Source organism: Anguilla rostrata, chromosome 5, assembly GCF_018555375.3.
Source record: "Anguilla rostrata isolate EN2019 chromosome 5, ASM1855537v3, whole genome shotgun sequence".
NCBI classification, from domain to species: Eukaryota; Metazoa; Chordata; class Actinopteri; order Anguilliformes; family Anguillidae; genus Anguilla; species Anguilla rostrata.
In genome coordinates, this window is record NC_057937.1 from 28,250,379 (window position 1) to 28,265,562 (window position 15,184).

At 37.9% G+C, this 15,184-nt stretch overlaps 1 protein-coding gene across 5 annotated transcripts in view; it reads left to right on the top strand.

The window, feature by feature from the left end:
• Positions 1-15,184, top strand: part of luzp2 (leucine zipper protein 2) — a 327,898-nt gene that overhangs the window by 241,686 nt on the left and 71,028 nt on the right. For all 5 annotated transcript variants that reach the window (XM_064335713.1, XM_064335712.1, XM_064335715.1 and 2 more), the window contains exons 6-7: positions 8,933-8,995; positions 12,774-12,836. In XM_064335713.1, coding sequence (XP_064191783.1) covers positions 8,933-8,995; positions 12,774-12,836 — 126 coding nt within the window. The remainder of the gene's footprint in view (positions 1-8,932; positions 8,996-12,773; positions 12,837-15,184) is intronic.

The window sequence follows — 15,184 nt, forward strand, 5'->3', positions numbered from 1 at the left end:
AAAACTACATTGGTGGGTACCATAAACAAAAAGAGGAGAGATGTGCCCCCTTCTGCGAAGGCACAAAATCAAGAGAGATTTTCCACCACGATCTGGAGAGCTGGACACGCTACACTCACGGTTTATCAGTGCAAGCCCAAGAAAAATGTGTGCATCTTGAGCACTATGCACAAAACCATATCGATCGACAATGATGCCAAAAAACTGCCAGAAACAATCGCCCATTACAACGCAACAAAAATGGGAGTGGATGTTTTGGACCAGATGGCACGGCTGTATTCGGTCAAGGGGGGGGCAGTCGTCGTTGGCCAGTTGCCGTTTTTTACAACATTTTGGATCTGGCTGCAATCAATGCCGATGTTTTGTACATGGACAAAACAATTAGTCGAAGAAGATTTATTCTTGAGTTGGCCAAGGAGTTGCGTGCAAAGGCAGCTCCGCGGCGTACCGTCCTAACGCCACTCTGCAGTCCAGAAACCCCCAACACACAGCAGCGAGAGCGGTCACTAAAAAGAAAACGCTGCCAGGTATCCAGATGTGGAGGGAACAAAACTTGTAAACGACTTGTTTGTGGCAAGTGTACAAAAATCCAACCCAAGCTCTGTCTTCAATGCTGACGGCGTTACCGCATTACCAGCAGCTCTATTGCTAATGTTTTATATAGATTTTTTATTTATTGATTTGAGGGGTGATTCTAAATAATTCAGCTTGCTAGCTGTATATTTAGCTAACGTCAAAATCGTTTCAACTTCCTAACAATGTGCTGTATGCTGGTGGGTTTTGATATTATAAAGCAAATTACTGAAGACACGTGTCTCGTCTTTTTACTTTGTTGCTATCTCAATGTGACTTTCTGTGTGCGCTGAAGCGATATATTGTAGGTCTACTGTAGTCAGTTTTGAAATCCCACTTTTTCTGCTGTGTTTTGTAGGGAGCATAAAAGCATATTGTTCTGTGTTCATCTGTTAGTGCATGATTTTTATTATGAACATCAGCCTGCAACTGAGATGCTGTTGTTATTGGCACTGCTGATTGGATTAGACGCACCCATATCGTTACGATATCATTTACATATTGCTCAAGAAGCTATAGAAGCATGCCCGAAAACTCATTTGAACAACAGAATTCTTGCATGTATATATTTGCTATGGTCTTATGTACAGTGCGGTATTATTCAGTGTTACGAATGGGTGTTTTTTGTAATTACGATGAATAAGAGACGTGCCGTCTTTGGATTTCGAATCCCCAGTCGAATAGTCACAGCTAGCTATGACCTGCTTGCCAGTGTAGCCTACATGTTTTCTGGTCACCGGAAAAAACTTGTTTGAACAACAATATTTTTTACATGTATTTTTATAAAACAGAAAACCCGACCCTAAAATTTGCACGGGTGATGATGCGTTTCCCTCCAACGGCAGTGATCACATGCGGAGGGAAGCGATTGGCGATTTAGCATTTATGACATTATGCATGAAGAATAAACTGTCAAATTTGTTTTTTGAAAGATTTCCAAAACAGGTTTGACCTCCCTACTATCTGTTTATTGTTAACTTTTCATGACTCATTCTCTCCATACAGACATACTGTTTATTCTAAATACATTTATATTGCAACAATGTGTTGACTAGAATGCCGAGCCATAACTAAAACATTACTTACTCTGACAGTCTAAAATCTCGCAAATATTTCATTATGACAATGGGCTGGCAACCTTTGTCAGCTCGTGTCTAATAAGCGCCATCTAGCGAACAATGCGAACATTTCCCGTTTGAAGGCTAATGTGTCATATGACCCAGGCCGCGCAAAAAGTTATTTCAATGTCAGGAAATGGTCCGGCGCTCCTGGTGTTAAGCAACCAGCTATATACACACTCACTTTCAATCAGTAGATTAATTACACCAAACAGTGCAGCTTTGCCGCGTCAAAATGAAATTTCTCTGGTAGGGTATCGTAAAACTACTATAATCCCAAAAGGAAAATAGTAGGAGGGACGAGATGTACGAACATGAGCTTTCAATCAGCAAATTAATCACAATGACAACAAACACAGTACTGCTCTGTGGACTGAAAATAGGCTCCGGTAGTGAAAGGCTACAGCATATGTATATATTCAGGATAGAAAAATATCAATATCAAAGGAAAGTTAAACACAGTATGTGTGCTTTCAATCAACAAATTAATCCCAACAACAACACAGTATCTCTGCGTGGGAGTGAAAAATAGCCTCGATTAGCATACTTCTATTAGGAGAAGAGGCTCCGTATGACAGACGGGAGTTCAGTCTCACTCAGAGCTCTTACCTGTCTCAGGAGGCAAAAAGAGGAATTGGGGGCGCACAGGTGGAAATACTTACTGCGTGATGTCGTGTCCATGCCATAGTGATGTTTAATTTGCGATTCAGTCTCCTAGTAGCTCACCTTCTCAGCGAGGATGGCCCATACAGTGCTGTGTTGACCTTATTCATAGAACCAAGGTTACCACGGTATGTTACCCAATGCTCTGTATGTATTTCTTAATGATTGAAGGAAAATTTTTTGGAGCATTTTCCATCAATTTCACTCCTGGAACACCTTTCTGGTGCATTCTGGCCCAATTACAGCAAGGATGGCCCCTACAGTGGCGTGTTGACCTTATTCATAGAACCAAGGTTACCACGGTATGTTACCCAATGCTCTGTATGTATTTCTTAATGATTGAAAGAAACTTTTTTGGAGCATTTTCCATCAATTTCACTCCCGGAACACCTTTCTGGTGCATTCTGGCCCAATTACAGCAAGGATGGCCCCTACAGTGGCGTGTTGACCGTAATGAAATAGAACAGCAAAATCCACTCAGCCAGTGAAATTACCGCTGACACCACCCCTCCTGCCACTCGCTTCTGTCTCATCAACTTGGTGAGTGCCCAGGCCATGTTCATCACTCTACAGTACAGGTCGGCAGGGATGACTCATCAATGTAAGTCACATTTTGAGTAAAGTTCTACGATCACTTGAGCAAGCAGTTACTATTGGATTAAAGTATTTTCTGTAGTGCACGAGAGCTTGTATGCACAGATTCAGAAGAAAAGATATTTAAAGTATTAAAGTTAAAGTATTTTGCAAGCAGAAGAACGACTCCTTCAAAACTGGGGATTGAAAATCATAAAAAAAGAGTAAATATGAGTTTTAGTGGGCTATTAAGGAAGCTAAGAATGTGTAGAAAATAGAGAGCAAACTTCAGGCAAAGGTTAGCCAAGGTGTTTGGAATGACCTTCAACAAATAATACATTATAAGAATAAGCATACTTTCCTGGATAATGACCCTAACCTCCTGGTTAAATTTAATTGATTGTATTGCAGACTCTAACTTCTGTTATAATGAAGGATGGTTTAATAAAATAGAATTTATTAAGCAAACAAGAAACAATCAAACTAAAATCATTAAAGGCTAAGAAAAAGAAATAAAAGCAGAACTAGATGGTTCTGTGTGTGTCTAGTCATGTGTGTGTTCACCAGCACACGTCGGGCAGGGAACAAAAGTTCCTCTGTTGGAGTGAACTTATGAATCAGCTTTTAGCATGTGCTGCTAAAAACTGGCCTGGAATTCAGGGAAACGGCGTGGATAAAAGGCTACTGAAGTTAGATACGTCTAGCTAATTTCAGCACATCTTTGAATTCTAAATATATGAGACCATATATGAAATGAATATGTTACTAGTGCATGAGAGATCACATGCACAGATCTCGGTTAAAAGGACGGCAGAATGTAAGCTAATGTTAGTACAAGTATATACGTTAGCTATGCGGGCTAGGCGGCTGTAGCTAATTAACAAGAGACGCAATATATTCTAAACACAACATTACATGCAATCAATGACACAATTCGAGTTATATCATTAGTTATTGTTTTAATATTTAATATTCATAATCATGATTTAATCAATTTTGTGAGACTAATTATGAGTATAATATAATTATTATACTTTTGTGAGGATTATTACAATGGAAACGTTTTAATGTTGTCCTCACTGTTCTAAAATTCATTGAGGTGTTTTTCCCTACACTCCAAATCAGTTAAAATATTCAAGTTTGCAAATGATACGACAGTGGCAGGTATGATAATTAATAATGATTAAATTACTTAGAGAACAGAGGTTTGCTTTTTAGTGGAGTGGTGTAGCAGGAATAATTTTAGCCTCAACATTATTAAAACCAAGGAAATTATTATGAACTTTAGGAAGGGTAAGAGGGCTCCCTCTGGTTATCAGTAATCAGATTGTGCAGAGCTTGGACACCTTTAAGTTTCTTAGGACTACCATCTCTGATACACTGAAGTGGGATGCCAACACCAGCCTTATAATCAAGAAAGCCCATCACACAAGCACAAGCTTAGATAAATTTAGATAAATTAGATAAACAAGCTTAGACAGGAATACATTTTAGAATTTTATAAGGCTTTAGTTGAAAGTGTATTTACTTTCTCAATTACTGTTTGGTATGGCAATACAACAACTCAGGAAAAGAAACAGTTAGAGAGCTTCACACGCGCAGCGTCTACAATCATTGGCTGTGAACTCCCCTCTGTTTTTTCCACATATGCCATCCGTATCCAACAGAAAGCCAAAAAAACTACCCACTGACTCATCCCATCCTGCCAGCTTATTCTTTAAAGCCCTTCTTTCAGGAAAGAGTTTTAGATGTAGAACTTCTCGCCTCTAACAATGCCTATCCAGAGACAGTTTGCCTTCTGAACTCAATTAAGTGCACATGCACTTTAGAGTAAGCAATCTTTTTTCAGGTTTATTATTTTGTTGTATTATTTTATAGAAGTATTGTATTTTAGTTGTTTCTAATAGTGTGATCTGAGCATTTTAGGTGTTAGATGCATATTTAATTTACTTTTCGCTGTATGCATTGTATTGTAATTGTTTTTAATAGTGTGATCTGTGTGTTTTAAGTGTTAGGTATAAGGTGCCAGTTTAGTGGTAATGGGTAGGTAAAATTTTAGATGTGATTATAGGTATATGGGTTTGGTATGTTGATATGGCAATAAACAATTGAATGTTGAATATTAATGGTAAATGGACTGCATTTATATAGCGCTTTTATCCAAAGCGCTTCACAATTGATGCCTCTCATTCGCCAGAGCAGTTAGGGATTAGGTGTCTTGCTCAAGGACACTTCGACACGCCCAGGGCGGGGTTTGAACCGGCAACCCTCCAACTGCCAGACAATCGGTCTTACCTCCTGAGCTATGTCGCCCCTTAATCTTGAACCAGTTTCACACCAGTTGTACTAACCAAACATAAATGAAAACAAAATGATCATAAAGAAACATATTGAGAATGTCATGAGAAATTACTGTACTCAATTTGTCCATTTAATGTGCTTACCATCTACCCAAAAACCACCCACCTTAAATAATTGCGGACAGACAAACAACCAGACAGACAAACCTGATGTAATAGAAGAGACCAGCAGACACTGCATATACAGCTGACCAGACAGAAAGTCAGTTTATGAATAACACATTATAAAACTGGGAAATTACAGTCAATCCTCTATATACTTTGGGAAAAATAAAATAGCAGAAATAAATCTGAACATGAATAAAGTAAAAAAGAAAAAGAATATATGAGCTCCATAATATTTGGGACAAAGGCATATTATTTTTTTGATTTGGCTCTGTACTCAACAATTTTAGAGTTGTAATAAACAATTCGCATGTGGTGAAGTGCAGATTCTCTGCTTTTATAAAAGGCTATATTGTTATACATTTTAGTTTCACCATGTAGAAATTACAGCACTTTTTATGCATAATGCTCCCATGTGAATTGTTTATAACAACTCTAAAATTGTTATAACAACCTCCACACTTCTGGATGTTGAAGCATTGCCGCAGGGATTTGCTTCCATTCTGCAAGATTAGGCCTGGCTCGCATTTGTCTATTCAATTGATCCCAAAGGTGTTGGATGGGGTTGAGGTCAGGGCTCTGTGCAGGCTAGTCAATTTTTTTCCATACTTTTCTTGACAAAACAGTTTCTATACAGTCCTCACTCTGTACCTGGGGGGCATTGTCATGCTGACACAAGAAAGGACCTTCCCTAAACTGCTGGAGAAGCACAGCATCGCCTAGAGTGTAATTGTATGCTTGTAGATTTCCCTTTACTGGAACTAAGGAGCCTAGCCCAAACCATTAAAAAGAGCCCCAGGGTGTCAAGGTGTGTGGGTGCATTAGTGTGTGTGAGTATGTAGGTGTTTATGTCTGGGCTTGTAGCATTAGTTGAACAGCAAATTAAAGTAGTTAAAAATGTCCCTCTTAAAAAGATTTCCAATGGGGAAGCATGCCCTCAGACCCCCCTACATGAATTGGATCTAACAGTGAATGCTACCCTCATGTATTTGTTACACTTCTGAGTTGTTTTTCACCTCGTGTTCAATAAATAATGGATAAATAAAATTAATAACTGATTATGCATTGCCCTTACATGGAATGTAGCAGAAGCAGAAATCTTTATGTAGTTTAAGACCAGGCTGACTCAATGGTAGACACTCCCTGGACAGTAGCTCAAATGACAAGTTCATATGGGATAAATGGCCAATTTTCATTGTCAAACATTTGTATGTTCTTAGTCAATTTTCCTATAAATACTGCGTTTCCATCTAAAGCACAGAATAATCAAATTAGCCGATTGGTCCGGGTCCAAAAGAATAGCACATGTGTATTGGGATGAAGGTATGCTATAACTTCGCGAGGAATGCCCCATACCTATACAGCACCAAGAGTTTGGCACTTTTCATGATTTCCTATAGAAATAGCCACAAAGACCACAGACTCTCAGCCCGTAAGAGCATTAACTTCTGTAACTTCTGACCTCATGCAAAAACACAGAGTTCAGATACAACTTCACACGTCCACACAGTAAAGCCCCAAACTTGGGTTATTTTGCGATTTTCTCATTTTTTCTGCTAATTTCGTCATCACAAATACTGCAGTTTCACAATCAAATAAAGTTTGAATGACCACAGTCTCTTCAGATGGCAAGATAAAAAACACAGGGCCAAGTTAGATTCATTGAGTAGCATTGCTTTGGAACAGAGCTTGTTTAATTTTAGATACAACAAACACTATTGGCTAACTTGGTCTCATGTTGATATCAATACTTTTAACAGCAGGCCTAGATTAATTTATTTTTAGTTAGTTTTAATTAATGACTGATAGACAGTGCTTTGTATGTGTGAGTAACTTGGCATTTTTTGTACATTGAAAACATTTTTTGTTGAAGCATTGTATACAGTATGTATCCAGAGATAGAACGTCCAGTGGTGGTCATAAAGTAAATCTACTGCCATGCGTTTCATCCACCAATGCACTCAGCCAGCTGATTTCATTAATTAGTCCTACCTTTGCCACATTGACATATACCATATATGGCATATTTATTCTGTACATTTTAGTCTTGTGTCATGAATTTATACTGTGATGTGAAAACTATTTGAAATTAGGAAATATGCTAAATAAATTTGTTCCATCCATATACACTGCACAGACAGTGTATGAAGTGCTTCATGTTTGTTTAGGAAAGGGCACTCTAAAACTATTGTCTTGCCATTGTCAGAATTATCAAGTCTAATCCATTCTGTTTAATGTGATAATGTTCTGGAGGCACCAAACCCATTATGATTAGTAGCTAATTAATAACTGCTTAAGAGTCAATAACCTTTGTTCAGATAAATCAGCTGTAGAATGGATTTAAACTGAATTACAAACAGTTTCAAACCCTATATCCAGAGCTCCGCCAATGACATAGGAGCTCACAGCAAGACACAGCAAGCAATATAAGTAGAGTAATGGCTTATTTTCCAGAATACACAAGCTTCTCATAGCTTACACTGTTCCAAACCTTTCTATAGACAATACAAAAGTGGTTATTATGGACAACAGTCTCATGAAACTTACAATTAAAACAAAATGTACATCATTAAAGTTTCTATCATTTTTTTGCATCTGTTAGGCTAAATCAAGCAATATTATTTTCCATAAAAACTGTCCTTAAATAATTGTAATTAAAAAGTGGCAGAACTAGTAAGTTTCCACATGCAACAATACTAATATGAATTATGTAAGTCAGGGTTCATGCAAATTTCTCATTAGAGCTGAACTCTGATTCCTATTTAATTACAGTCACTTTAGTCACTTTACACTGACACAAGCTTAGTCGAGACCGATGATTGGAATACACGTTTATTTGATCGGTAAGTAAGCCAGCAAGCTGATGACTCTATGCCCCTTTTTGGTTATAAATTTCATCAAAGTTCATTGCCCTTAAATTAATTATGATTGTTACCTATTGTCATAGCATGTTCTTAGTGTGCATTATTTAATTCCGTTTAGCAAGACTATAATTAGATAACTAGGAGGCCTGTTTCTGGATCTGGTGTACCAAAGCCCTCAAGGGAGAGGGGGTAGCAGCTAAGAAACAATAAGGGGATAATAGCTTGAATACTGAAGGAGCCGGGAAGTATCAACAACCTCAAGTTCATCCAAAATTGTGGTATATATCATGGATATACTCTTCTTGCTTGTCTCCAAGGTAACACCACATTGCGGCAGTGTGTTTGAAGGGAAATTGCTGTAGTTAAGCAGAGATGCTGTGGAGTGTTAACACCTTAATTAGAATGTCAAAAGCTAATTATTGGCTGCCTGTATTCACACATCTGTCACAGGCGTATGCTGGTAGAGCTAGCAAATTTCCACGTTCGTCTACAATAATGTTAACATGAGAGCGTGAGGCTGGTTTGCATGGTAATCAGGTGCATCCTATTAAATGTGATGCAAATACTGTCTCAGCAGGGATAGACCAGGGTTTCAGCTATGATTTAAAAATGATATCCACAAATTCCCATGCCTGCTTTTTGGCTTACCTTTGTATGTATTCTCTTTGCTTCTCAGAACAAAAGCCTGAAGAACAAACTTCTCTCTGGCAACAAGCTGTGCGGCATTCACGCAGAAGAGGTAATGACAGTTCCTTTATACCAGTGAAAAAAAACATTGTAATGGGTATTCCCACACACACACACTCGCATGCACACACACACACGCACACACTCTGACCTATTGGAAATGGTGAATTAGACAGGTCTGTGAGCCCCTCTATAAATGTCAAGTTTTGCACTGAGTGGTTAAATGGGGTCATTTTGCTTATGAGCAACATATCCTCACAATAAATGAAGTGCATGAAAGTACAGAATATGAAAATATAATTTATCCGAGTCAGTGGAAATTAGCTTACCAAAATTATCTATTGTCTTGAATTCATTGCTTCAGTATGATAAAACCTAAGAATAAGCCAATGTCCCTCTGAATGATTAACTAAACTGCATGCTTCTTTCTCTTAAAAACGTTTCCCTCTGGATGCACAGAGGCATATAAAAAACTGCATTTGCTTAGGTGAAATGGTCTGAAATTTATACTGTACAGTATTATAGTATTCACAGCTTGATGCTATAGACCATACACTGTATAATTAGAACACTTTTCGTGTAACTTTGGCGTGACTTGTATCTGATGAAAAACATGTTTTCAACGTACAAAAATGCCAAGTTACTTACTTGCAAAGCACTCTCTATAAGTCATTAATTCATTAAGTCATTCATGAAGCCTGCCATTAAAAGAATTGATATCAAAATTAGGCCAAGTTACAAGAAACAATATTGGCTATCTTAACTCACAGAAATTAAACAAGCTGTATTCCATAGCAATGCTACCCAATGTTTCTTAAATTATTTCAAGTAGCTTGGCCCTGTGTTTTTATTATGCCTCCGCCACGCCTATGTTTTCGGGTTGTCTGTCCGTCCGTCCGTCCGTCCGTCCTGTTTCTCGTGAACGTGATATCTCAGGAACGCCTTGAGGGAATTTCTTCAAATTTGGCACAAACTTGGACTTGGACTCAAGGATGATTTTTGTGGGAAAAAGGTCAAGGTCACTGTGACCACACAAAACACGTTTTTGCCTTGAGGGAATTTCTTCACATATGGCACACACGTCCACTTGGACTCAAGGATTAACGGATTAGATTTTGGTGGTGAAAGGTCAAGGTCACTGTGACCTCACGTTCGTGCCATTCTCTCGTGAACGCGATATCTCAGGAACGCTTTGAGGGAATTTCTTCAAATTTGGCACAAATGTCCACTTGGACTCAAGGATGAACTGATTAGATTTTGGTGATCAAAGGTCAAGGTCACTGTGACCTCACAAAACACGTTTTTGGCCATAACTCAAGAATTCATATGCTAATTATGACAACGTTTCACACAAATGTCTAATAGGATAAAATGATGAAGTGATGGCATTTTATATCCAAACTGGCTACTGGTTGGCAGAGGCATACAACCGCGAGGCGGTATTTCTAGTTTCATCTTACCATCTGGAGACAATGTGGTCATTCAAACTTTGTGTGATATCAAAGCGTCAAATAACAAAAATTGTCTCATGGAAGAACACATTTAATTTATGAAACCATTACATTAATTTGGCAAAAGCTTTTGTCCAAAGCAACATCCAATATGTGCGTACAGAAGGTCATTGGAGCAACTACAAAACAGATGTCTGATAAGGTACAATACTCATTTTGTACAGTTATTCATAGCCATGAGCACACTAAATCCAATCCACACAGTAAACATTACTCTGAGCTAACCTATGCTAAGTCAAACTAGGAAGCATGACAAGGTAAAACATCAAGATAATGATACAAGGTACACTACACATACACACATATAGCCTATGCAAACACACATATATTCTAACTGAAAGAACTGCATAGGCATGGATTCAGTCATTTTTCTACCATGAAAGACAAATAAATGAAGGTGTTTGTCATATTTTTAGATGGAAGTGTTTTTAATGGGGTATTGTGTACACAACAGGCCTATTAGTTGTTTGTATGTTGATAGAGGATCTATAGGGCTAGCTAACATTAATTTAGAAATGTAGTATCGCAGGGTAGAGCAGTAGTTTAGTTAAAGGTAGTTAACAACATAAATGGCACAGCTGTCCATTTGTCCATTAAAACTTTAAGAAAATCGAAATACGTGCTATCTAGCACCAGTTTCCATGCAACCAGTAACGTTACCTACCAGACCAAATCGCAATGCAGATTTAAGTGCCTAATTTCAGAGTCCTCTGTACTAACATGATACACTCGGTCGGTCGAGCTGTTAGCAAGGTAGCTAATGTTAAACTCGATCAAAATGCTGAAAGTAAAACTTTATTTGGATTTCAGAGATATAAATGTAAAGGAAAAAATAAGTTTGGGGCTTTATTGTGTGGATGTGTGAAGTTGTTTGTGAATTCTGTCTGTTGACATGGGGTCAGAAGGAATAAAAATAATGTTTTTAAGGCTGAGAGTCTGGTCATTGTGGTTAATTCTGTAGAATACAGGGAAAGTGGCATATTAATAGTAATGTAATGATATTTTCTTTGTAAAGTAGGCATAGGTATTCACCATGGATTCACCATTAAGATACAGCACTGTGTTCAGGTTAATTGTTAATTCCAGCAGATATACTGTATATTCATGTTAACAATTAAGGGAATATATACATATATATATATATATATATATATATATCCCCACCATAATCTTTGGGATTGGCTTCAAAGGTGTTTCTTATTAGTCAGGTGTGTTCAATTGCTTCCTTAGTACGGGTATGTGAGAGCTTTTAGTATCTAGTTTTGATTCTTGGCTTTTGATTGCCTTTGGAGTCTGTTATTGGCATTTGTCAACATGAGGATCAGAGTTGTGAAAATAAAAGTCAAGGAAGCCAGGCAAAGAAATACAAATTAAAAAAAACAGTCAACTAGAACTAGTGATAGGCAAATTGAAAAATGAAGTTGCTATGTCTGTTTCAAGAGGAATCTGTTGCCGCTAGAACACCCCCTGTGAAAAATTATTAAGGTCAGTAGGCAGGCAGGAAAGCTGGGCCTGAGGCAGCATGCATACACATTCAGGGGATATTTGTCAGCCCAACGCTCTTCTTGTGTGACACACATGGGTTGTAGCATCAATCCTTGACAATAACTGGAATATGAATCTTGGCTTTATGCATTCATTTTGACTAAATGCAGACTTCTCATCAGACAGCACACTCCCTTTCATGACTCCTGCTTCCCAGGTGCGGAGAGGGGAGATTTATTTTGACATCTGATGAAAATTCACTGTGTTAGACTTTAGGCTGCAGGTGTGATTCCTGGATACTGTTGCTTGTAACCAGGAGGACACGTTTTGAATAGTGTATGTGCAAACACATAAGGATTGCACTATAATAACAATTTTATGCAATAAAAATGTCTCACTTAACTGCCAGAACCCCCCCCGCCCCCTTTTTGACTATTACATTGCACTTCAGAGCCCATTAGACTGGGCCCAGGTCTCTGCCTGCTTGCGTAACTTCAAAGGCAGTCACCAACACTCCCTTTCACAAAGCTTCCCGGTGGGTGTCCTGAAATGACGGCCAGGGATGGCAGAGCGTTGAGTGCTGGCAAGTGGACATTTATTAGGATGAAGGCAGCCACCATGCTACCGCCACTACATAATGTATGTGATGTGCTTAATTGGAGCAGAGAATTTGTATTTTTGTGCTCCAAGGTCTCTGGTTGTATGTTAAAGCCTTGCCGAATAAGACCTAGCATCAAGGTTCTCTGCTACGGCCTTAATGTTGCACTATGTGATTTCAAACCAATTTCAGTATTCAAATAATCTGACGCATGTGTCCTTATCTTCCCTTTGCAGTCCAAAAAAATCCAGGCTCAACTGAAAGAGCTACGGTATGGGAAAAAGGATTTGATTTTTAAGGTAAGGAGAAAGCCCTTTTCTTCCTTTTTTTGGAATAATTTCCATCATCACACTTCATTGAACAACCTCCTTCAAATACAAGGCTGTTTTCACACTGAAAGTCCCACCGGTGACAAATTCTCCCTAGATATGCAGCACCAGCTGCTCAGATGTAATCCTTAGGGGCAACAAACAAACAGAGGGTGTCTTTCCATATACCGTATGCATCATGAGGATATAGCAATGAACTGATAAGATGCACGGTAGTGAGAGACATTGGAAGGAATAACATGTGATTTCTCACCTTGAAGCAAAGAGGGACTGATGGAGTAGCGAAAGGTGAAATGTCCTTAAAATGACTGCATAAAATGGCTTGAATTGTTTCATAGACCTTTATTTTTTGTGACCTTTCTTTTCTTACTTTCGAAAACCAACAATTTGCCTTCAAATGCTGGCCTTTTGGAAATGGATTTGCCATTGACCATTTAAGTTTACTTTTTACAAAAAAAACAATAAATTATGTTATGATCATTTGACCTGGTTACTAGCCTTTTTCAAAAGCTTTCCACACTATGGGGCAGATTTTTCAATGCTTTGTAGCAGTGGTCTCTTATAAGCTGTAAAATTATGACATTTTGTATTTACTGTGGTGTCAATACCTTTCGTTTTGGTGAAATGCAACACTTATTTTTTGTTTTCCTAATGCATATATAATTAGCCTCAATGATCCATAATGTCTGCCATCCTGGACCATAAACTCTTTGAAGTATGCAAAATCTCAGGGTGATATGCAGAAAGATCTATGAAGCCAAAAGTAAGCAGTTTACTCAGGTGTCCCTTAGTATCTCCAAATCTAAATTAAATTGTAGATTGCTATACATGATAACATAATCATACATTTCACTACAAATCAACTCACATTTGAATATTTTCATTAGTAAAGGGGTCTAGGATATCTACTGGTCCAAAATGTTTTTTTTTACATTATAAAGCATATACAGTAAGCACATGTGTATGCTTTTTCTGTAATCTACAGTATGTAATCTTACATTAGAAAAGGGTTGTCTCTTATGACTAACGTGAATATAACAATATCAAATATATGACGCAACATAGATAATTAAAATGTTACAAGCAATAATATGTCCATGCTCATATATATCCTAGCAAGACTTTATGCTTCCTGTTCATCTGACCCTCTCCCCAGAAAATTAGCTTGCTGATGACTTGAAAAATTAGCAAAAAAAAATTACACCCCAACGAGTGCTTGTATATTGCTGCATAATGTTACGATTGAATGCACAATGCTGTGCTGAAGCAACCACTAAGACACAGATATGTGGGGCTCTCACTCTTATATAAAATTACAATTAAACATGCCATCAATATCAATCAAATCAGAACGAACTGAAAGGAGTCATGCTGGTGTAAAATGAAAGTGGGGTTCTGCGCATGGCCATTGTAAATACCTACCTCTACTGTCTATTTGTATGCTTGTTTCTCAAATTGATTGTTTTAGACAATAAATGACCACTGAATATTGAAAGGAAAACCAATGGTAAGATTGTATGCTTATTCCATATTTAGTGCAGTTAATGAAAGTAGAATGACATGGTATAATGACAAAAATCTTGCTTATTTCACTATTCAGTGAGTTTTTCACCATTGTATTGTCATACCTTTGGGCTATTCTAGGCTTTGTCTTGTTGCTATGAATACGAATGTTTGGTGGTGAAATAATATTTTATCAACTCCCAGATGGATGCTATTGTTCAATCTTGTCATGCTTGGGGGTATAGTTGCAGATGAGACTGCCGGGAGGGGTGCTTATTAAATGGACAACCTATGCGACTATGGTCATACTTAGAAACTCTGTATTTAGAATTGGTGGAGTGTATTGTGTACTAATAAATCTAAAATGCAGTCTGTTATTTCCACTAATAGTTTGGTTGCAGGAGCAATGAATGCCTGAGTTGAGCAATCTCAGCATGCAGGCGTGCTGGGCACTTTGGGGATTGCACAAAGGGGATTAAATGCTTCTTCTCCGAGATAAATTCAGGACTTGCATGAAATTTTACATACAGCCTCTTTTGACCATGTTTGCTCAAAATCTCCTCCAGAATTTTAATACGTCAAAATGTGGATTAATAAAATTGATGTGGGTGTGCCTTATCACTAAAATCCTAATAACTTTTTATTGTCTGATCATTAGGAATCACTTAATACATGATGTTCATTTGATTTTCATCAGGTCACTCTCAGGAAACTTGAAAGTATTTTTACTGTTTGGTCAATAGGTGGTCGTTATTAATTAACGACCAGAGGTTTTTGCCTAAAAACGGTGCAAATGGAACTACCAACCAGAGTTT